At 43.3% G+C, this 24,033-nt stretch overlaps 1 protein-coding gene across 2 annotated transcripts; it reads right to left on the bottom strand.

Moving 5' to 3' along the window:
• Positions 1-678: 678 nt before the first annotated feature.
• On the bottom strand, positions 679-22,438 carry MRPL18 (mitochondrial ribosomal protein L18). 2 transcript variants are annotated; one of them, XR_006387812.1, is made up of 5 exons: positions 22,290-22,438; positions 17,108-17,294; positions 14,357-14,588; positions 2,447-2,520; positions 679-1,075 (listed from the first exon to the last, which is right to left on the bottom strand). XR_006387812.1 is itself a non-coding variant. In XM_044279747.1 (4 exons), the coding sequence occupies exons 1-4, from the start codon at positions 22,324-22,326 to the stop codon at positions 1,004-1,006; spliced, it is 528 nt and encodes a 175-aa protein (XP_044135682.1). In that variant the 5' UTR covers positions 22,327-22,438; the 3' UTR covers positions 679-1,003. The 2 variants fall into 2 exon arrangements, 1 of the variants encoding a protein (XP_044135682.1); XM_044279747.1 differs by lacking the exon at positions 2,447-2,520.
• Positions 22,439-24,033: the final 1,595 nt, after the last annotated feature.

Genomic DNA, 24,033 nt, shown 5'->3' with positions numbered 1-24,033 from the left:
TTTATATGGATACACCTTAATAAAATGGGAATGGTTGGTGATATTAACTTCCTGTTTGTGGCACATTAGTATATGTGAGGGGGGAAACTTTTCAAGATGGGTGGTGACCATGGCGGCCATTTTGAAGTCGGCCATTTTGAATCCAACTTTTGTTTTTTCAATAGGAAGAGGGTCATGTGACACATCAAACTTATTGGGAATTTATGGCCATAAATGGCCCACCATGTACAAATCACAACATTCTAGCAAAACCTGTGACAAATTGCAATTCATCACAGAACCGCTGGCACAGACTTAGGATAGACATCTTGAGATACAATATCATGAAACAAAGTTTTTTTTTAATAAAGCGAGCCAAGATGATGTCTCCATCTATCTGTAAGCAAATCTGCAACCATTGGTGGCAATATATTTAAGGACGGGTCCCCTGAGCTATCAGTCAGACCAAATATGATAATAATGTGACCTAAAACATGACACAGTAGACTGTTATAAAGATAGATTTTCCAGTTAGTAAAAAATCCTAGTTGTCAGAGAAGATGCTATATGGAGATTTACACTATTTGCAACAGGGAAGAAAGAGGTTTCGGGGTTGTACCAATAGCAGTGCCAGTGTGGAAAGGTTGAATAAGCCGCTCAGTACACTTCGCTACAATCAATTTCATGTCCAACCAAGCGTTATTGAAATTGTATTTTTAATAGGAATAGTTCATTGAAAAAAAATCTCAGCAAAATATTAACTGATGGACTAACATTGACAGATGAAGGTAATTTCATGACATGAACCTGAAATGTCAACATGTGGCAATGATGTGGAGCAGCATCACAACTCAACAAAAGGTTAGAAAGTTTTAGAGATGGAGTTCTGCTTAATATGCAGAAGGAGTTTTCAAGAAATGTGTATGCCAGCTCCAAGAGATAGCTGTGGTTACACCGAGATCCAAGAAGCAGGTAAACTTAGTAGGTCTTTGTACTCCTGACAGCAATTGCACCTATTATGTCGTCATTCATATATGCGTCTTGGTTCACTTAACACTATTCCACCTTCAATCATTGCATTTCGAAACCTCTGCACCTAGAAAACAAAAAACAGTGAAGAGTCTGAATTCAATAAGAAATGACAACATTTATTTACTACTGCCTTTATGATGCCAATGACTAGTACTTCTTGAAAAATTAAGTGTTGGTCTCTTTGTGTGCTTAGTGGATGTGTTCCAAGGGTGCCCAAGAGGCCAATCCATGCCCTTGTTTTGTTTTTTTAAACAGCGAAATCGCTAGTAGCACTATATACCCCAGCAGTTACACCGTTTATTTCATTTTTAATTGTCCCCCATAACACTGACGTCCACAGAGCCCCAGTCCCTTAACAGTTCCTTCACAGCACCCTGCTTCTTTAACATTGACCCCAACAGCACCCTGCTCCCCCTTAACAGTAACCTCCACAGCACTCTGCTCCCCCTTAACAGTAACCTCCACAGCACTCTGCTCCCCCTTAACAGTAACCTCCACAGCACCCCGCTCCCCCTTAACAGTGACCTCCACAGCACTCCACCCCCTCGTAACAGTTGTTAAGAGTTATTATGGAAACCTGGAGTAAAAAAACGTTGTATGTCAGTGAGGTGAAGACTGAAGGACCTATGAGCTTCTATTGGCTAATAAGGGTCATGTGACCATGTGTATGTCAGTTAGGCTATGTGAAGGACCTGCAAGCTTCTATGGGCTAAAACAGGTCATGGGATGGTGCCATATTTGCATTTTACGGAAATATATCAAGAACAGTACATCCTAGAGAGCTGAGAACTTTACAAAAACCTTCCCAGACACCTGATATACCTGTGTCCCAAATTTGGTGTCTAGGTGTTTGGATGCCTATAGAGGACAGCCAGACAAATAGACATTGATTTTTAGAATATAGATTAATATTGTATATTTAGTTTACTAAATGCATAGTTTGTTGTTGCATGTATACCGTACTTTCATGGAAATTATATCAACCAGAGGCACCTATTTATCAGATATGTGAAAACTAGAAGGGGTGTGGAGTCAGTCTAGATGATTGAGTTAGTTTTTAGTTTTGTGTAGTTGCAATCAGAATGGATAAATAGTGAAGTTGGAAGTGTGGCTTATCAACTCCACATGGAAGCAAAAAAAAAAAAAAAAAAAAAAAAAAGTTTCCTAAAGAAAGTCTCTTATACTTTTGTGAATGTATTGCAATTTGTCATAAAGCAGCGGGGTAGTTATCTGAAGCACCCTTCCAAATCAGGCAACCATTGACTTTGCACTAGTGAGACCATCAATCAATAGATCTCAACCCTACGAAGATTACCGCTCATTCTCGGACTGCTACTGTACTTGCCCTGTGGAACAATAGCTGCACTATTGAGCTCTATGCTGTATTTCTATCTTTCACTTACATGCTAATAGCATGCAAATAGCTAGTGGAAACCTGCAAATTGTTGAAACCATCACTCTTGGGGAGGCCAGGTAGGTAGCAGGTTAGGGAAAGAAGGGCCACTGTAGCTGCAAAAATAAAAAAAGTTAGGACCATGCTCTGTACAGAGCAATTTTTAGACTGTAAGTATATATAAAAATATAGGTGTAAAGGAAAACTTGCTTTGTTGCCCATAGAAACCAATCAGATTCAACTTTTTATTTTTCAGATCTCCTTTGGAAAATGAAAGGTGGAATCTGATTGGTTGCTATGGGCAACTAAGCCAGCTTTCCTTTACACCAATTTTGATAAATCTCCCCAATACATTTTTCGGAGAAAAGCTCTGCATAAATTAATTGATACATTTAATGTGTATATCAGCGGCTCACCTATTCGGATTAATGGATATCTCAATACAAAAATAAATATGGGTGCATCAACGAGGTAGATAACTCAATAAGTTATATATGAAAAGGGGAAGGGGAGGATTTACCGTCCGTCCATATATAAATATAAATATGAATATGCAACTATTATGACAGTCACATCAAACAAATAAACAGTAGAAATGAGATATTATCAATCATAAAGCAATAACGATGCAGAAAAAGTAGTATCAATGAACAATAGAAATGCGATACTACCAATAAATAGTATCCAAAAATAGCAGCTATAAAAAACAGCTAAAAACAGCAATAGATCAACGTCAGCAATAAATGAGTGACGGCAGGGATCCTATAGCGACAATTGAAAGTATATATATCTCTAGTAGCAGCAAGGATAAAAGCAGCAACAGCAGTATGCAAAATGATGAATCCAAATGATGGGCTCTTGATAGGGGGGAAAAGAGAGATATCTGATTAGTCTGTAAATTGATCAGAAATGCCAATATTAGCGTTCCATTATATCAATCAAATTGTCATTGAGATAGGTCTGTCACTGTATTCCCAAGGGTATACTTTCCAGGCCCTCCAAGGGTTACAGGGATAAAAAAGTTTGTATATCAAGGTGTTTTATATAAGCAATATTGTTCCTTTCATGGAACAATGCACAATGATATTGCTATTTTATGTGACCTTTAATAATGTTAAAGGTATATTACCGCTCCTGGATAAATGATGTATCAATAAGGATCTGCAGTGTGGATCTACACAGCGATGGTGGCGATGTTTGCTCTCCTCAGCGTCCCACGTGGTTAGTATAGTATCCGTGCTAGCGATGTACGCTCTCCCGTGCGTCCCACATGGTCAGGAGCGGGTTTTTTAATTTAGATGTGGGCGAAAGTAATCCTGCCGATACGAGGGAATACTTGCTCCACTTGTGTGCTGTCTCGATTCAATGTATTTCTGCGCCTTAAATAGTACTGCTTTTTGTTAGCCCGCTATGGCTATTGTATTTGCCAGACGCGTTTCGGAGCCCCGTGCTCCTTCATCAGTGGGTATACATAGCCATTTCTTTTCACAGGTATATATCCAGTGATCAATTTGTAATCAATTAGTAAAATGAGCGGTGTAGACCTTTTTAATGATATGTAAAGCTTGGACTGGATTATTTTGTCCGAATTAAAGTAAATAAACAGATATATTCCCATTAGAATACTTCTATTGTTCCATATAATATGATATAGAGGGGAAATGATGAAGGGATAATATATGATGTTCAACAGTATTTATAATATAAATACATAAAAAAATAAAATAAAAATTATGTTGTACAATAAAATGAAAATATAAAATATCATGAAAATAATAAAAATAAAAAAAAATTATATATTATATATCTATATATACACATATATATATATACACACATATATATATATATATATATATATATATGAGTATTACACTCACCGGTAATCCGGTTTCCTGGAAGTCTCCATGACACCACATGCTGAGATTGACTCCCTCCTGATTGGACAGGAAAAACACAGAGAGGTTAAAACCCCCACCCCCTCCTCACATCACCAGTGTATTTTAACGAAGAACCCCAGGATGAAAGGATAATAGCTAATAGCAGAACAAAGGGTGGGATGTATGTGGTGTCATGGAGACTTCCAGGAAACCGGATTACCGGTGAGTGTAATACTCATTTCCCCAGTCGTCTCCATGACACCACATGCTGAGATAATATCAAAGATATCATTAGGGGGGGACGACTGCCGACAGGACCTTACGTCCGAATCTTAGGTCATCATTAGCGGCTAAGTCTAGCCTGTAGTGCTTAGTGAAAGTATGAGCTCTCTTCCAGGTTGCTGCCCTGCAAATCTGTTGTAAGGAGGCTGAAGCTTTTTCCGCCCAGGAGGCGGCCATGCCTCTCGTAGAATGTGCCTTTAGTGAAGCGGGGACATCTTTTCCCTGAGCTTTGTATGCTTCCGAGATGGCCATCTTAATCCATCTAGAGATGGAACTTTTCGCCGCTTTCCTCCCCTTGTTGGGACCTGAAAATTGGACAAACAGATTTTTGTCTATTCTCCAAAGACTGGTAGCTTCCAGGTACTTTAATACCGCTCTCCGGACATCTAATGTGTGGTAAGTAGATTCCTGATCGTTTTTCGGATCGTTACAGAACGAAGGGAGAACAATGTCCTGAGACCTATGAAAGGTCGAGACTACCTTGGGGAGGAAAGTTGGATCTAATTTGAAAATTAATCTGTCCTCAAATATTGTAAGGAATGGTTCTTGGATGGACAAGGCCTGCAGCTCACAGACCCTTCTGGCTGAGGTTATTGCCACCAAAAATATAGTTTTAATTGTAAGCCATCTGATGTGAATAGAGTCCAGAGGTTCAAATGGATTGGAGGTTAGACCCCCTAGTACCGTATTAAGGTTCCATGGTGGCACCATGTTTTTAATCGTAGGTCTGATCCTATCTGCTGCTTTAAGGAATCTGGATATCCAGGGATGTTCCGTTAGCTTGGTATTATATAGTGCCCCTAAGGCCGATACCTGGACCCTAAGGGTATTAGGGGATAGCCCTAAATCTAGCCCTTCTTGAAGAAAATCCAGGATTAGTGAGATGTTGGCTCTGAACTGGTTGAAGGAGGTTCCAGACCAATCCGCGAATTTCTTCCATATTTTTTGGTACTTATCGTTGGTAGTCTGCTTCCTGCTAAGGAGTAAGGTGTTCACTACTTTTTTTGATAAACCGAAGTTTAATAAGTTGGATTCTTCAGAATCCAGGCTGATAATTTTAGTATTTCCAGGTCTGGGTGAGTGATGGGCCCCTGACTTAGAAGGTCCGGCCTCCGAGGTAGAAGGAAAGGAGCTTCCACGCTGAGGGCTTTCAAGAGGGAGAACCAACTTCTTTTGGGCCAGAAGGGGGTTATCAGTATTAGTGTACAACTCTCCTTTAGGAACTTCTGTAATACTTTGGGAATAAGCGGAAATGGGGGGAATGCGTAGACTAGGTTTGTTGTCCAGCTCTGATTGAAGGCGTCTACTGCCCCCGGATGATCCCTGGGGTTGAGGGAGAAGAACTGGTTTAGCTGATGATTTCTCCTGGATGCAAACAGGTCTATCGTCGGCCTGCCCCATTTCTTTGTGATTAAGTGAAAGACTTCTGGGGCTAACATCCATTCCCCAGGGTCTAGTCTGTGCCGGCTTAGGTAATCGGCCTGAATGTTTAATACTCCCTTCAGATGAACCGCTGAAAGAGATTGAATGTTGCTTTCTGCCCAGGAAAAGATTTTGTTCGCCAGGTTCTGTAACAGGTGATGCCTTGTGCCTCCCTGGTGTTGGATGAAGGCCACGGCTGTAGCGTTGTCCGAGTAGACTAGGACGTGACGTCCTTCTGCCAGCTGACTCGTATGTTTCAGTGCTTCCCACACTGCCTTCAGCTCCTTGAAATTTGAGGATTGCTGACTTACGTAACTCCCCCATGTTCCCTGGTAGGAGTTCCCCTGGACGATCGCTCCCCAACCGTGGAGACTGGCATCTGTTGTGATGACTAGAGGGAGATCTTGTGCCCAGAAAATCCCGTTTTCTAGGTTGGATCTGCTGAGCCACCAAGTTAGCGATTTTTTGGTCTTTGTATCTAAGAATATTCTCCTCTCTAGGGTTAATTGTGATCTGTTCCATTTGTCTAAGATGAATTTTTGAAGTGGTCTTAGATGGAACTGTGCCCAGGCTACTGCTGGAATGCAAGCAGACAGACTCCCTAATACCTTCATGGCCTGTCTTATCGAACAGAATTTCTCCTTCTTGAACTTCCTCAAAGCTGTCTGAAGCTTTACTATCTTTTGAGGTGGCAGAAAAGATCTTTGGGAGACTGTGTCTAAGGTTATGCCCAGAAAATCTTTCCGTTTGGATGGGATTAAATCCGATTTTTCCCAATTGATGATCCAACCTAGGTTCTGTAGATGCCCCAGGACTAACCCGAGATGGTTTTCCATGGTCTCTATGTTGTCTGCCACTACCAGTAGGTCGTCCAGATAGGGGATCACACAAATTGCCTTTTCTCTCAAGGTTGTCAAGGCTTCCGCCATTATTTTGGTAAAAACCCTCGGGGCAGAAGAGATCCCGAAGGGGAGACACCTGAACTGGAAATGTTGAATGTTTCCCTCCAATTTTACTGCGAACCTTAGAAACTCCCTTGATGACCTGTGAATTGGAACATGATAATAAGCGTCGCTTAAATCTATTGTGGCCATCACCGCGTCCTTCTTCAAGAGCTTCACTGCTGACTTCAGGGTCTCCATTTTGAATTTTTGATATCTTACATATTTGTTTAGATGTTTCAGATTTATAATTACCCTGGATTTCCCGTTTGGTTTTTTTTATAATGAAGAGGCGGGAATAAAATCCCAGCCCTGTCAGATTTTTTGGAACTGGCTCTATGGCGTCCAAGGTTAATAGGTTTTTTATATCTTTTTTTAAGGTCACAGTTTGAGATGGGGGAAGGGTAGTGATTACGTATTTCTGTGGGGGGGGGGGGAAGAAGATCTATCTGATAACCCTCCTGTATAATACTTAAGATCCACCTGCTGTTTGTTACGTGCTCCCAAGATTTTAGAAAGGAGCTGAGTCTTCCCCCCACAGGTATAGCGTCATTGTTTGCTATTGGATGAGGAGGCCTCTGCCCGGTTTGGGTTGAAGAGGAAACTTCTCCCTCTGCCTCCCTTCGCATAACTCCACCTCCCAGTCTTCCCTTTATCTTTTTTATTTTCGGGTTGAAAAAAAATCGGTCACGAAAGGGCTGTCTCTTTTGTTTATATCTTTCCTCGGGAAACCCCCTTTTTTTATTTGTTGCGTTGTCTAGGATTTTGTCCAAATCTTCACCGAAGACGTACTGACCGTGGAAGGGGAGTGCGATTAATTTATTTTTTTATGTGATGTCTCCTGACCACGCTTTGAGCCATAATGCCCTTCTCGCAGTATTTGAGAGAACAGCTGTACGGGCAGATAGTTTCACTGATTCGGCTGCTGCGTCTGCTAGGAACGAGGTTGCCATCTTTAGTAGAGGCAAGCTCTCTAGAATTTGATCTCGTGGCGTTTTGTTAACCAGATGTATCTCTAGCTGGTCTAGCCAGAGGTTCAGTGTTCTGGCCACACATGTAGAGGCGACGCCTGGTTTGAGAAGGGCCGCCGTAGTCTCCCAGGTCTTTCGCAAGAGACTCTCCGTTTTCCTGTCTAGAGGATCTTTCAACTGTGCTGAGTCCTCAAACGGCAGGGCCGTATGTTTTGCTACCTTGGCCACAGGCGCGTCCACTTTTGGAATAGTTTCCCAATCCGTACAATCCTCTTGGCTAAAGGGGTAGCGTCTCTTAATTCCCCTTGGGATAAAGGATCCTTTATCCGGTTTTTCCCATTCTGATCGAATTAGTTTTTGTACACTATCAGGGACCGGAAAAACCGCCTTCTTTCTTTCCCCTAGACCCCCAAATATTTCTTGTTGGGTAGACTTAGGGGCTTTAGGCATCTCCATCTGAATGGTGGCCCTGATGGCCCTGATAAGTTCCTCAATATCTTCAGGATTGAACAGGAAGCGCTTATATTCGCTCTCTTCGTCTGAAGATCCTGGGTGCTTTTGCACCGATTCGGAGTCTGAGACCGCCAGTCCCTCAGAGTCGGAATCCAGGATGAGTGATTTAACACTACGGGAATCCTGAGTGGGAGCAACTTTGGGGGGAGTGGGTTCTCTGGCAGCTAAGGCTAGCTGGACCTCCTCTTTTACCACTTTTCTAATGTCTTCAATTAAACCAGAAGACTCAGCCTTGATGACACTGGCTGTACATTCTTTACACAGGGCTTTGGATCCTGTGTTAGATAATCTCTTGCCGCAAATACCACATTTTTGGGTTTTTTTTTGCTGCAGAAGTGGAATCCTTTTCTCCCTGAAAATGTTAAGGGAGGAAAGGATGAGCAAACTGAACCCACCATACAAATCATATGCCTGAGAGCATGTTACTCACTGTCCCAGGGTTTGATGCAGGCTCGGTTCCAGAGCCCGGCGTGAGGGGGGTGCTCATCTTGACTCCCGACCGCACAAAGATGCTCCTAGTATGAGCCACGCTTAAGCAGGGCGCCATTACCCAGGTCCTGTGCGTTTTTATGGTGTTCCCTCGCTTCAGGACCTGTGGCGCATGTGGATGACGTCAGCGCGCTTGCTCCGCCCCTGGCGTCTGACGTCACTTGCCTGCCAGCCGGAAGGGACGCATCTCAGCGCCGATCCGCCGCGTCCTCCTTCCCTCTGCATCAAGCCCTCCTGGACCGCCACAGAGGGAATCTTCGCAGGGGCACTACGTGTGTGCCCGAGCCCAGGCCTAACCGAACAGAGGAGGGAGAGCTGCACTGCAGATCCGACCTCGGCCTGTAGATGAGACGATACTCCAGGTGAGCCCAACGAGCTCCGTGCACCTCTCCTGCTTCCTTATCCTGATGGGACAGGAAAAACACTGGTGATGTGAGGAGGGGGTGGGGGTTTTAACCTCTCTGTGTTTTTCCTGTCCAATCAGGAGGGAGTCAATCTCAGCATGTGGTGTCATGGAGACGACTGTGGAAATATATATATATATATATATATATATATATATATATATATATATATATATATATATATATATATATATATATAAAAATCAAAAAAAGGCAGCACTCCTTTAGTAGTGCTGCCTTTTTTGATCTTTTGTATACAAGGACTGCTTATCCTTTGGGCCGTGCACCCTTCTACTGATTGAACCCACTGTGCTGCCTCATTTTTTTTATATATATATATATATATATATATATATATATATATATATATATATATATATATATATATATATATATATATATATATATAGAGAAGGAAAGTCCGCAGCACTCCTTTAAGTAAAAAAGTGAATTTTATTCACACATGTCAGACAACGTTTCGGTCCTCTCACAGGACCATTTTCAAGTCAAGTGGCTTGACTTGAAAATGGTCCTGTGAGAGGACCGAAACGTTGTCTGACATGTGTGAATAAAATTCACTTTTTTACTTAAAGGAGTGCTGCGGACTTTCCTTCTCTACTGAATTTGTCCCATATCGAGGGACCACCGCGGGCACCTACATTTATTTCTGCACTAAAGGGAGTGCTGCCTGAATCTTTTTATGGATATATATATATATATATATATATATATATATATACATACACACTCAATGGTGAAGTGCAGGACCCTTATAGAGGATTGTATTTTTAGTAAATGTAGGTGTTAATTTTCCTGTTTGTAATTTTTTCATATTTCTAGAAGATACGCCTTTTCATGTTTTTCTTATTTCTTGCTTATTGTATTCTAGTGTGTAAAGTATATTTATGGAGGTCAGGAATGGGGGCCCCCACAGGGGGGAGAGATCGAGGTGCTGGTAGACAGCCGTACTTCGATGTCACGTCCCCAGAAGGCACCCAGCCTGAATCTATTGGAATCCAAAAATCTCCATCTCTGCGTTTAGACCCATGGGAATTATCGTCTCAAATTCAAAAATTCTTCTGCATTCTATCCTTGACATCCTAGATATATGGTTCCCACCTCTCCAGTGTCTCTTGACCTTTTCAAAGGCTGTAAAGATGAGTAATGTCTGATCCTTATTGTGATGGTCTATGAAATGTTTTGAAACAGAATGTTGATCGTATCCTTTTCTAATATTTGATATGTGTTCTGACACTTTTCCTAAATGGTCTCTTGGTCCTCCCAATGTATTGTTTTCGACATGGACATTGTAATAGGTATATGACATCTGCAGAGTCACAAGATAGATGTTCTTTAATTTGATATTAGAACGTATTATGTGTTGAATTGATTTGAGATGGGGTTTTTTTTCAGGGAAGTTGGCGATTCTACAATTCTTGCATCGACCACATTTGAAAAAACCCTTTAAGTGACAACCAGTTCGGTTTAGTTTCTGTTATTCTCCTACTTGCAGTTGGAGCTACCCTTAGGCCTAAGTTAGGAGCTTTGGTATATGTGATGTATGGATTTTTGGGTAATAGAGGTTCTATATAATTTATCTCTCAAAAGATGGTGCCAGTGTTTGTATATCATCTTTTCTACTTTTTTTTTTTATGTTGGGCATTAAATGGTAATATAACCCGAATGTTGTTGTCTTTTTCGGTAGTTTTTTCTGAAGTGGAGAAGAAGTCTTGTCTGTGCATTGATACATTTACTTCATCTTGAATGAAAGCCGATTGCAGCTCTCTCATCTCCGTCTCTTCATTACCTAATCACAAGATAGGAACAAACACAGACCACGCCAGAGCCAAATGCACAGATGAGCCTGAAAAATGACCACACTATTTAGTTATCCTTCATCAACAGCACAAACTAAGCCCGACTGACTGATGAATACATTTATGAACTGCTACTCGACTTCCAAGGTAAATAAGGATGCTTTTAAGCTGAAACCGAGCAAATAAAGGGACATACAAAGCAACGATAGCATGGGAAAACAGTGTGGGCCCTCCTGTGTATATATTGACATGGCAATGTCCTTTACTTGTTTGTGTAATATGCAAATAATGCAAACTGAGACAACCACCGGGGTTTGCACGTGCAGAAGCGTGAGATTAAATAGAATAATCAACCACATTAATTACATAGAGAACACGGCTGCTTGACCTATGCAGCTAATTCATGCTAATTCATGACACCGGGAGATAGAAAGAAAGGAAATTGAAGATTTCAAGAGGTTCCATTTCCACTTCTGATTGAAACCTTTATTAAAGAAGCACTCCCACAAAAATGTTTATTCTCTGACCTGATAATAAAGGTACATGATGTAAAGTGTAGTGAGGGTAATATTCTTACTAGTGACTGTATCTGTGAGTTATAACCTCCCTTCTGATCTTCAGCTGTGCCATGTGACCAACACTCTGATCTCCAACTATCGCAGCATCTTATAAGTGGACAGGAAGTCAGTTTCTCTATATATTGCTATGGTAGCCTCAATGGCTGTCTTATAGGAATGAATAGTAGTAGAAGTAACTGACTTCCTGTCCTGTGTCACTTGGCAATCAGAGGGTTGGTGACAGGACACAGCCGAGGATCAGAAGGGAGGTTATAACTCACAAATACAGTCACTGGTAAGAAGATTACCTTCACTACAGTTTACATCATGTATCTTTCTGACCGGTCAGAGAGAATATACATTTTTGTGGTAGTGCTTTTTTAATGCAAATCAAAAACAGCAAGGATGGGTCGTTCCATATGTGGCTGCAAATGATGCGCTACAAAGAGGTGATGAGGAAGTTGTGCTTTATGTATAAAACATAGTTAGACATATACAATGACACCCATTTAACAAGCAGTGGCAATAATGTGAAACGCCTTTCGTGTGTAAAAGTATGGTTAGTGATCCTCAACCCATCACTTTCTGATTAGTGGTGATCCGACTGCATGGTCCCCCACCTGTTCTGAGAATGAAGGGATGGCAGGGCTGGTTTAGCACTGCAGTGTGCAGGGTAGAGTTTAGCTCTGTGGCCCCATGAAGGATCATGCACACAGCCGTGCTTGGTCTGGGGAACAGGGCCCATGTGTCAGCCGCATCCCCCAGACCAACAGCGGCTCCTCTGACCCGAACAGACTGCATCATAGTGATTTATGATGCAATGAGTTCAGGTCAGAGAAGCCGCCATTGGTCCGGGAGATGTGGCTGACACACGGGCTGTGTTGCCCGGACCGAGCACGGCTGTGTGCATGAGCCTTTAACTCTCACAAAAAGCAAAGAATGAATCTTGACGTTTTAAGAGAATCGGTCAGCATACATCAATAACTTACATTAGCGTAATATTCCTGATATTTTTTCAATAACATTCAAAACAATATTTTCTGTTCCAATCACAAATATACAATAGGTGCCACAATATACATAAAGGGGTTGTCAGACAGCCAATAAAGAGCAGTTCCACTAATTTTACATAAAAGCGTCATGTCTATTGTTCTGCTCTTGTGTCTTTCGGTCCAGAGAGTCTCAGAATATATCATCACATTAATAGGCAGTCAGTAGACTATGCCAGAATCTATAACCCAAGGTCTATAGCCAGGACTGGGAGATGTATTCTGGCACTGCCTGTGCAAAGTGGACAGGACTGTTTTCTGTCCAGCATAACGGAAACCAGACGGATCCGTTAGGCTTTCCCATAGACTTCTATTGTGATGGACCAAATGGAATGCCTCCTAAAAGGCTTCAGTTTTGATTTCCATTATAACGGAATGCATAATGGTGATGTGAACAAGCCCTTAGTGGTGTTTTCAAGCTGTGGGCATCAGCATGCTCTTCCATTTACACAGGGGACTTATGTAATCAGGAGAGGCTTCTCCAATTAACACAATGGTGCAATAGCTTATTCGGAAACATCATTGTTTTCGTGCCTCTCTAGATTGTTTCTTTAGGTGCAATAGGGCAATAATATTGATAGCCTGAGCACCATAAGATGGTCTACAGGGCAGAAAAGCAGATCTAGGAGTGGAGGGAAAGTGTATGGGCAATTTACAAAAAGCGCCACTTACAGGGCACTGGCTACATCACGTACCAGGCTCACCCCATTCCCTCCCTAGACTACGTGTTACAGCTTGACCCTGACAGAGGTTATCTACCTTATGGATTTAAACGGCCCTGTCCTATTTTTTAGAATATAGTTGAATAAAGTATTTGTTATGTTCATTTTAGAGTTCTCTTTAGGCATGATTCCTATATCCCAATAACCACTGATGACGGAACAACGTGTCAGAAACGCTCAACGATCACTAGTTGGGGCAGTGGCCTGGAGTGCTCCGAGTGTGCACAAACAATATCTGGCGCCTGCGCCGCGGCCGTACCCATCTTCAATCTGCGCAGGTGCACTGAGAGGCGGCCGCTCGCTCGGTGCTCCATCCTCAATGCGCCTGGTGTAGATATGACATCATCGGCGCAGGCGCATTGAGGATGGAGCGGCCGCCTCTCAGTGCGCCTGCGCAGATTGAAGATAGGTACGGCCACGGCGCAAGCGCCAGATATTGAATGCAAACAGGCAGGGCCAGCAGAGAACGATTCCGTTCCCTGGCCCTGTCAATCACAATGCGGAGGGGGCGTCATTAGGATCGGAGGATGCGGCTGCTACCAGCAAGTAGCCGCCCTACTTGCTGGTAGCAAGGTAATTTGCATATTTTAAAAATAGCTTTTTATCAAATTCTACTGAACCAAAATGATTATTTAACTTATGTATGCAGAGCTCGCAGTATAGGGATTATTAGTAAACAAAAAAAAACGGTTTAGTGGGCTGACAGAAGCCCTTTAAAGAGGTTTTCCAGGAAATACCGCTGACCTATCTGACCTACCTACATACTGATGACCTATAATCGGCATGTATAGACCTCACCAATCAAATACTGATGAACTATCCAGAAGACTTTAGAAGACTATTACAGTTCTGAATGCAGCAGAATATGCAGTTTGGATTCATAACAGAACACGTTTTTATCTTACCGACTCACTGCGGAACACCCATGGGATCTCCCGAAACAACATAAAATGTATTCCAGCCTCCAAGCAGCGTTGAGCCAATATCCTACCAACATTCTCACAAGCCATGGCATCTTTCGTACTGTAAAGATGTTTCTTCACGGCCCATTCTTGGGTGGAGGCAGAAAGTACAACATTGCCACTACAATGTTCCACGCTTGCGTGCACGTGATGCCCAGTACGTTCTAGTCGTATCCTGGAAAAGAAAATAACCTGTATTATTCAGAGAACTACATTAGCAGAGAACTTTTTTATTTTACCCATGAAGTTTACTCTTAAAGGGGTTGTCCGGTTTTAGGAAGAAACTAGACAACAGAGGGGATAAGCCAGGAATAAAGAAGTGCTCATTGCTTACCTGGCAGATCCTGCGCCAACTATCCGCCTCTCCCAGCCAGGATCTGTGTACCTTGACTACAGTGGTCACGTGTTGTCCACCTGATGACACCAGTGCAGCCAGGTAAAAAAAAATAATAAAAACAGCAGCGCAGGACCTGTCAAGTAATGATGACTTCTTTATTGCAGGCAGGTCCCGTGTTGTCCGATTTCAACCAAACAACCCCTTTAACAAATTGGTTTTGGTTAAAATAAGGTTAAAGGGAATTTGTCAGTAGTTTTTTGGTGCCCTGAGGGCAGCATAAACTAGTGACAGACACCCTAAGCAAATAGCAGGCCGCGATGGGGATGAGCCGCTCTAGCATCACAGGTGACGTCGGTGTGTGTGTGTGTGGTCATTATAGGGGTTGGATAAGCCCTTTAAAACCAGTTCTCCCTGTACCCTCTCCAGGCAGTTCTACCATAGGCTGAAGACTGAATAATGTGAGACACAATAGTTAAAGGGGTATCCAGGAAAAGATATTTATGACTTACGGTAACCCCAGGATAGGTCATCAATATCATATCTGCATGGGTCCAACACCTGGGACCCCCACTGATCAGTTGTTAGATGAGGCCTTGAGCACTGTAGCTTCTTCCTAGGCCAGCGACATCACTGTACATTGGTCACATGGTCTAGTTGCAGCTTAGCCCTATTCAAGTCAATAGGGCTGAGCTGCAATACCAAGCAATGCCACTATATGATGTATGGTGCTGTCCTCGGAAAGCTGCCGGGATCCTGCATTGCACACCAGAGCAGTGGCTTCCTGAAACAGCTGAAAAGCAGGGATGCCGGGACTTAGACCCCCGCTGATGTAATAATGATCACCTATCCTGAGGATAAGTCATGATTACCATTTCCCAGATAACCCCTTTAATAGAGACAAGACACTTGACAAATGTGACTGACAACTGAAAAGACTGTAGTTGTCAGGCAGCATATCACCAGCAACCAGAAATCAGACAGCTGTCTTCACAGCAGAAAAGCGAAAAAAGCTTTTTGGGAGCTGTCACCGTGTATTCCAAATCCTAGCAATGGGCTCCATCACTGTGAGAAACGGCATACAGTGAGTGGCAGCTTGTAGTCTGTTTCTAAGACGCATCTGACTAAATCTGAATTGGTAAGTGGCAATCTCAGCAAATGGTAGTTTTCCTTTAAATCGAAGTACCTGAAGAACATGTCACCTACTTCAGGTACTCTGATTTTCTAGAGCGTTATGTAGGAATCTGTTGTAGTGCAGTCAAGATTAAATGCTATTTGTTGCAGTGCACACAGGGATTACATACATGTGTGTGTAAAGGTTTAGGCATGCGTTAATCATTATTAACGATTTTATACAGAAACGACTAGTAAAACTTGGGAGTCAGAAATTTAGAAGCATGGAAAACAAAGATAAAATGTATTTTAAGAAACATTCCAGTTAAGGACGTATTACATTGGCCGACGAGAGTTTGCATTTGTAATACTGCCGCTGATTGCCCGATGATCGAGCAAACACTCGTTCTTTGGGCGATTCAGACTTTTAAGCATGCTTAAAAATCTGTGCTTGCTGGAGGCAGATTGTGCTGTCTAATAATGATCTACAGCCGGCGAACCACTAGACAGTATGGGGATGAGCGATGGCATAGCGAACGCTCCTCTCCATGCTGCTGAGGAGATCGCTGCATATAATAGCCTAGAAAGCCATTGTCGGAACGGTATCAGCCTGTGTAATACAGACATTAGGCCGCTTTAAACAGTCAGTGTTTGGTCAGTGATTTCCATCAATGATTGAGAGTCAAAACCAAAAGCGGAACCTAAGCAGAGATAAAGTATAAGGCCTCATTGCACACGGCCGTGGTGTGTTTTGCGGTCCGCAAATCGCGGATCAGCAAAGCACAGATGGCGTCCGTGCGCGTTCCGCAATTTGCAGAACGACACGGACAGCCTTTAAAATAACTGCCTATTTTTGTCTGCAAAGCGCGGACAAGAATAGGACATGTTATATTTTTTTTTGCGGGGCCACGGAACAGAGCAACGGATGTGGACAGCACATGGAGTGCTGTCCGCATAGTTTGCAGACTCATTGAAGTGAATAGGTCCGCATCCGAGCCGCCAAAACTGCGGCTCAGATGTGGACCAAAACAACGGCCGTGTGCATGAGGCCTAAGGGAAAGATTTCCTCCTGCACTGTGTTTAGATCTGCACCTGCTTTTGGCTTACAATCACTGATAGAAATAACTTTATGAAAGTGTCCTTAGGCATGTCCTGTATGACCCCTCACAAGCCATTCTTTCAACTAGAATATATATATTATATATACACACACACACACACGAACACATTCTCTATTATTATCCTACCTATGCCAGTACTGACGATTCGGCCACACTGTGCCCCATCCCCGATCCTTAACTGCCAACGCAAGTCTCTCTAGGTTTCGAGGATTCCTATTGGTGAAATCTGGGTTTACAATTTCATTCTCATTTGTGTCTACTTCGACCACCTCTGAGGTCTGAACACTGGTAGATGTTCTAGCTGGACGGAATGCTAAAAAAAAATAATAAAAAAAATACATAAATTAGTAAAAAAACACTCAACATTAAAGGGATAGTCTAGATAGATTATGTGAAGTTATACCCTATCCCCAGAATAGGGGATTGGTGGGGGGTTTGAACACTGGGCTATTTCCATCAGTCCCAGAGAGAATGAATGAAGCAGCAGTGTGCATGCTTGACCTGCTGCTTCATTCACTTCAGGGCACAGGGCGTTATAACCGGAATACCCCTTTAATATCGTGAACACCATATTAAAATATCAGACCTGGAAGAAATGGTAACACGTGAACAATAGATGCATCCATTACTAAGGACGTACGTGAAAGAACAATCAATGAGTCTATAAGTACGACGTCATGACACTCGGGTTATCCACTTGTTTGCCTATAAGAGGAAGAGGCTAGCCTTTGCTGGGCTCCATAGCTTCTGCATTAGATGCCTCTATGATGCCCGTTTCAGATTCCATGCCAATAGTATGTTCACATGTTGCCGATCTGCAAATCTGGCCAGAAAATCTGCAGCATAAGGAGTAGCCAATAGCAGCAAGCTGAATGATTTTAAAGGGGTTGTCCGCTTTATTTAAATTGATGATTTATCCTCAGGATAGGTCATCAATATCAGATCAGCAGGGGAATTTCCCAGCAACCCCACCGATCAGCTGTTTGAAGAGAAGGCATCATTAATACAAGCGTTGCCTTCTCGCTGTCACAACCTTAGTGGTGAGCAGTGTAATTACAGCTGAGCCGTCTGATTCACCTCTATGAGGCAGCTCTGGCTTCAAGCCGTCCCATTCACTTCAACGTGAGATGCTCAGATGTAATTACACCTGCTCGCCGCTGCAATGCAGACGGCGAGCAGGTAAAGAGAGAAGAGAACACAGCGCTCATACAAGTGCTGCATTCTCTTCAAACAGCTGATTGGAACTGACCCCCGCCGATCTGATATTGATGACCTATTTGGAGGATATAAAAAAAAATATTATATAAGCCTAAACAACACCTTTAACAAATCACAGCCACATTATGTGAATTGTCGATTGTTTCTGTGGATTTTTACCCCTTTCAATACAGAAAGGTGAAATCCATAATAAAATCCATATGTGATACTTGCAGATTTTTGGCTTTGGATTCACCACAGAAGCTGCGGCAAACTCCACAATGGAAACGGTCAGGTATGCAGCGGATTTATTGCAAATCTTTGCAGCCAGTTTCACAGGTGTGGAAAATCCATGGAGCTCGGTGCGACTCTTAGGTCTCTTTCACATGGGCGTTGCGGGAAAATGTGCGGGTGCATTGCGGGAACACGCGCGATTTTTCCGCTCTTGTTCTTCTCAGCAGCGCAGTGGAGAAGGAGTCTCTCCCTCCCCCTGTGCTGCTGCCGCCACCTCCGCCAATAAGAAGAGAGACGGGAGGAGGAGGGGCTGTGGCCACTGCGCCACCAATGAAGATAACTGACCTGTAATACAAATACAGGAGGCGGGTGCCGGAATCAAATAGCCGGCACCCGACCTCTATGACAGGGAGCTGCGATCTGCTGCAGTTGAGTTAACCCTTCAGGTGCGGTACCTGAGGGGTTAACTGCCGCTGATCGCAGCTCCCTGTCACAAAGGTCGGGTGCCGGCTATTTGATTTCGGCACCCGCCTCCTGTATTTGTATAAGAAACATTGGTGTCACAGTGCAGTGCACCGCCCCCCCCCCCCCCCCCCAACCCCCCAACACCCCAGTATAAGAAACATTGTTGGCTCAGTGGGAAGTGCCAATGAGGGTTAAAAAATAATAAAAAAAATTAACTCACCTCTTCCAGTTGATCGCGTAGCTACCGGTCTCCTGTTCTTTCTTCGGGACCTGTGGTGACGTCACTGAGCTCATCACATGGTCCATTACCATGGTGATGGATCATGTGATGTATCATGTGATGAGCATAGTGATGTCACCACAGGTCCTTTGACAGGTCCTGAAGAAAGAACAGGAGACGATCAATTGGAGGAGGTGAGTTAATTATTTATTTTTTAACCCTCATTGGCAATGCCCACTGCGCCACCAATGTTTATTATACTGAGGTGTGGGGGGGGGGGGGTGCACTGCGCCACCAATGTTTATTATACTGGGGTGTTGGGGGGGCGCACTGTGCCACCAATGTTTATTATATTGGGGGGGCGCACTGTGCCACCAATGTTTATTATACTGGGGTGTTGGGGGGTGCACTGCCCCACCAATGTTTATTATACTGGGGTGTTGGGGGGTGCACTGCCCCACCAATGTTTATTATATTGGGGGGGGGGGGGACACTGCGTCACCAATGTTTATTATACTGGGGTGTTGGGGGGGCGCACTGCGCCACCAATGTTTATTATATTGGGGGGGCGCACCACCAATGTTTATTATATTGGGGGGGGACACTGCGTCACCAATGTTTATTATACTGTGGTGTTGGGGGGGCGCACTGCACCACCAATGTTTATTATATTGGGGGGCGCACTGCGCCACCAATGTTTATCATACTGTGGTGTTGGGGGGGCGCACTGCGCACCAATGTTTATTATATTGACCTTCTACTATGCATTCTGTATTAAAAATGCTATTATTTTCCCTTATAACCATGTTATAAGAGAAAATAACACAGTGAATAGACTTTCATCCTAGCAACCATGCGTGAAAATCGCACCGCATCCGCACTTGCTTGCGATTTTCACGCAGCCACATTAACTTCTATGGGGCCTGCGTTGCGTGAAAAATGCACAACATAGAGCATGCTGCGATTTTCACGCAACGCACAAGTGATGTGTGAAAATCACCGCTCATGTGCACAGCCCCATAGAAGTGAATGGGTCCGGATTTAGTGCGGGTGCATTCCGGTATTTTGAATGCCAGATCTGGCACTAATACATTCCTATGGGGAAAAATTCTGGATCCGGTATTCAGGCAAATCTTCATTTTTTTTCCGTCGGAGATAAAACCGTAGCATGCTGCGGTTTTATCTTTTGCCTGATCAGTCAAAATGACTGAACTGAAGACGTCCTGATGCATCCTGAACGGATTGCTCTCCATTCAGAATGCATGGGGATAAACTGATCAGTTCTTTTCCGGTATAGAGCCCCTGTGACGGAACTCTATGCCGGAAAAGAAAAACGCTAGTGTGAAAGTACCCTAAAATATTACGTTTAAATCCCCCCTTTCCCAATTTTACATATAAAATATATAAACAATAAATAAATATATTACATAGCGCTGTCCAAACTATTAAATTCTTAAAAAATATCTCCTATGCGGTGAGCATTCGCCATTTTTTTAGTCACCTTGTCACCGCAAAAAATAGGATAGGACTGTTCTATTATGGGCCGAACGTTTCATAAAATGCGCGTGTTTCTTTTTTTTTGGCACGGTATTGAGTATCGCAATACTTTTTTATGGTGACGAAAGCGAATCAAAATTTGATCGGCGTAGCGTTGTCACGATACCAGAATTTTGATTCGGTTTCGATTTGGCAACTAAAAATTTGATTTGGCTCCTAAATTTTTCAGTTCGGGAGCCAATGGCTACTAGGTATTTTTTTTAGTCTGGAGCACTGATGCGTTCAACTGACGCATTGCATCCACACGGAATACTCGCCCGTGTGAAAGGGGCCTCAGGCCCCTTTCACACGAGCGTGACGGATTAGGTCCGGATGCGTTCAGGGTGCGTTCAGTGAAACTCGCACTATTTTACAAGCAAGTTCAGTCAGTTTTGTCTGCGATTGCGTGCAGTTGTTCAGTTTTTTCTGTGCGGGTGCAATGCGTTTTGATGCGTTTTCACGCGTGTGATAAAAAACTGAAGGTTTACAAACAACATCTCTTAGCAACCATTAGTGAAAAACGCATCGCACCCGCACTTGCTTGTGGATGCAATGAGTTTTTCACGCAGCCCCATTCACTTCTATGGGGCCAGGGCTGCGTGAAAAATGCAGAATATAGAACATGCTGCGATTTTCACGCAACGCAGAACTGATGCGTGAAAAACACCGCTCATGTACACAGACCTATTGAAATTAATGGGTCAGGATTCAGTGCGGGTGCAATGCGCTCACGTCACGCATTGCACCCGCGCAGAAAACTCGCTCGTGTGAAAGGGACCTTAAAAGGATTCTGTCCCTATCGACCTGCGGACATGCACGGCTAGATCGCCGCTAGCATGTCTGCAATATACCTGTCCCGTATCCGAGTGGTTTTATTGAGTGTAAAAAATGTTTTTTTATATATATATATATATATATATATATATATATATATATATATATATTATATTTATATTTATGTAAATCAGCCTGTTAAGGAGCCCAAGGGGCTGTACTAACCGTTCTGGAGCCCAGCCACGCCCCCCTGTGAAGGAGCCCAGCACCACCTGCATCCAGGAATCTCCTCCTTGCTCACTAAGTCAGATCGCCGTAATCTCACAGTGCACAAGCTCGCACATGAACAGTTCCTTCCATGAGGCTGATGCCAGCACAGGGAAGGAACACTATGCCGGCACTGCGCACCACGAGATTACGGCGATCTGACTTCGTGATCAAGGAGGAGATTCGTGGATACAGGCGGTGCTGGGCTCCTTCACAGGGGGGCGTGGCTGGGCTCCGGAACAGTTAGTGCAGCCCCTTGGGCTCCCGTCCAGGCTGATTTACATATATAAAAAAATCATTTTTTACACTCAATAAAACCACTCAGATATAGGACAGGTATATTGTGGACATGCTAGTGGCGATCTAACCGTGCATGTCCGCATCTCTATAGGGTAAAAAGAGGTGACAGAATCCCTTTAAGCACATTCTACTGGAGCTTAGGCTTCATAAATATGGCGTTCAACCAGAATGGAGTAACTTCCAATGCATTTACAGCAGGCATAATACATTTTAGGAAAGTTCCCCAATGCTCAAATAGTAAAATACACCTGGTACATAAAACATAAAACACATAGCACTACTGCTGGTCTACACAAGGAATAAGAACAGCCTCACCTGGTATGAGACCTCTGCTCCTCCTCAGGATGGACATGACTACATGAATCCTCCAGATCAAGGTGACATGTGCTGCACTTTCTGCCTGGGTTACAGGACACAGAAGCAGGGCAGCAAATGTCAGATACCACTGGCGGCAAGGACCTTCGATGACGTCATGGAAAGGAGGAGCCAGGCTTTTTGATGATAGGAAGAGCCTGAGCATGAGGCGCAGCTCAGAGCCTGACTCGCCAAGGACGGGTCACGTGGTTATGACATCATCAAAGGTCTTTTAGCCCCAAAGTATCTATAGTCTTTGCCTGGGGCTTTCGCATGTCAGGTGACCATGTTACGTCCCTTCCGCGCATGGAGTTTAGAGACTGCTCTGTGCTTGCGTTGTGCTGCTTGCATGCGTTATGTACCTACTTATATAGTGTGTAAGAAGGAGTGCATGTGTAATGTGAGTATAGTGCAGCTGTGTCTACGGGCATGGGAGCAGTATGTGTGTCTAACCCCCAGTAGAGCTCTCTGTATGCAGGAAGTCCAGTCTATAACTGTACAAAGTACACACTAGTGTAAACAAGAATATTACACGTATAACTGATGCAGAACCTCTTTTTAAAGAGTATATGAATGGATTCAGTATTTCAGTGATTGGAAGTAGAGATGAGTGAACCGGTCGAGATTCAGTTTGGTTCCGATTTGCTGACTGAAAAAGTTTGATTCGAACCCGAATCGAATCCGGCCAAACCTAATATAACCTCCTCCACTCTTCTAGGACTCCATTTTTGGTAAAACATCTCTTTTTGGTTATTTTTGACAAAATGTTTTTCCTTCCCGCCTCCCCAAGCACTCAAACGCCATGACAGCAACAGTAAATGATGTCTGAGTGACTCTGACATACATAGCTATGAATCAACACAGAGGGGGGCGTTAATTAAGAATGGCGCATCCATACGCCAGTGTGATCTCCTTGCAATGGTGTGAAATGCCTCTTAACAAACCAGGCGCATCCCTGCCGTGATATGTGCCAGAAACTGAAGTCTACGTCGCCTTTCTCAACACATTCAGAAAGTGCCAAGAGGGGGACATGGAAACAGGTAGGAGTGACAATCTGCAGGTTATCAACTTGTCACAACACGTCTTAGAACCTGTAGAAATGTTATAGGGATTAGCTTTTATTCCCACCTAACACATTTTGTAAATTAAGGATTTAAACCTTTTAGCATGAAAATTAAAATTGGGGATAGAATTGGAAGAAACGTGAGATGGTTAGCAGGTCCAAAAACTGCCTGGACACGGCCCATTTTCTTATCTTAGACTGCCATCCAGAAGCAGTAATGCCTTCATAGATGATGACTCTCCCATCAACATAATTCTAAGTGTGCTTATGGAACAACTATGCCCCTACCCAGCATAATCTATCACAGGAAAAGATGCAAGTTTTTTTGTTCCTGGAACAAAACAAATCCATGGTGATCAAACCCTCAGATAAGGGGGAAACAGGGTGAAATTATATCCAACACAATACCTGGAGATGTGTGATAAGATCTTAAGGGACAGTGAATTATTATTCTTCCTAATAATCCAACATATTTAAGAGTCAACTTAGTGGCATTTTGAACGATACCCTAGTTGACTAGTTATAGGGAACCTGTCACCTCCCAATACCATCCCAAGCCACCAGTACCTGCGTGTAGCCAGCAGTGTGTTTCTGATGATGCCTTTCTTCCTGAAGGCAGATGCAGCAAAAGCTCTGAAAACA

Source organism: Bufo gargarizans, chromosome 2 (genome assembly GCF_014858855.1).
Source record: "Bufo gargarizans isolate SCDJY-AF-19 chromosome 2, ASM1485885v1, whole genome shotgun sequence".
In the NCBI taxonomy this organism is placed as follows: Eukaryota; Metazoa; Chordata; class Amphibia; order Anura; family Bufonidae; genus Bufo; species Bufo gargarizans.
Note: the sequence above shows the minus strand (reverse complement) of the source record. Positions and strands in the feature narration are given on the sequence as shown.

Coding starts and splice junctions, on each gene's coding strand:
- MRPL18 (XM_044279747.1), bottom strand. CDS start 22,326: ATGTCCATCCTGAGGAGGAGCAGAGGTCTCATACCAG. Junction 14,589..17,107: donor AATCGTCAGTACTGGCATAG/GTAGGATAATAA, acceptor TTTCTTTTCCAG/GATACGACTAGAACGTACTG. Junction 1,076..14,356: donor GGGTGTTCCGCAGTGAGTCG/GTAAGATAAAAA, acceptor TTTGTTTTCTAG/GTGCAGAGGTTTCGAAATGC.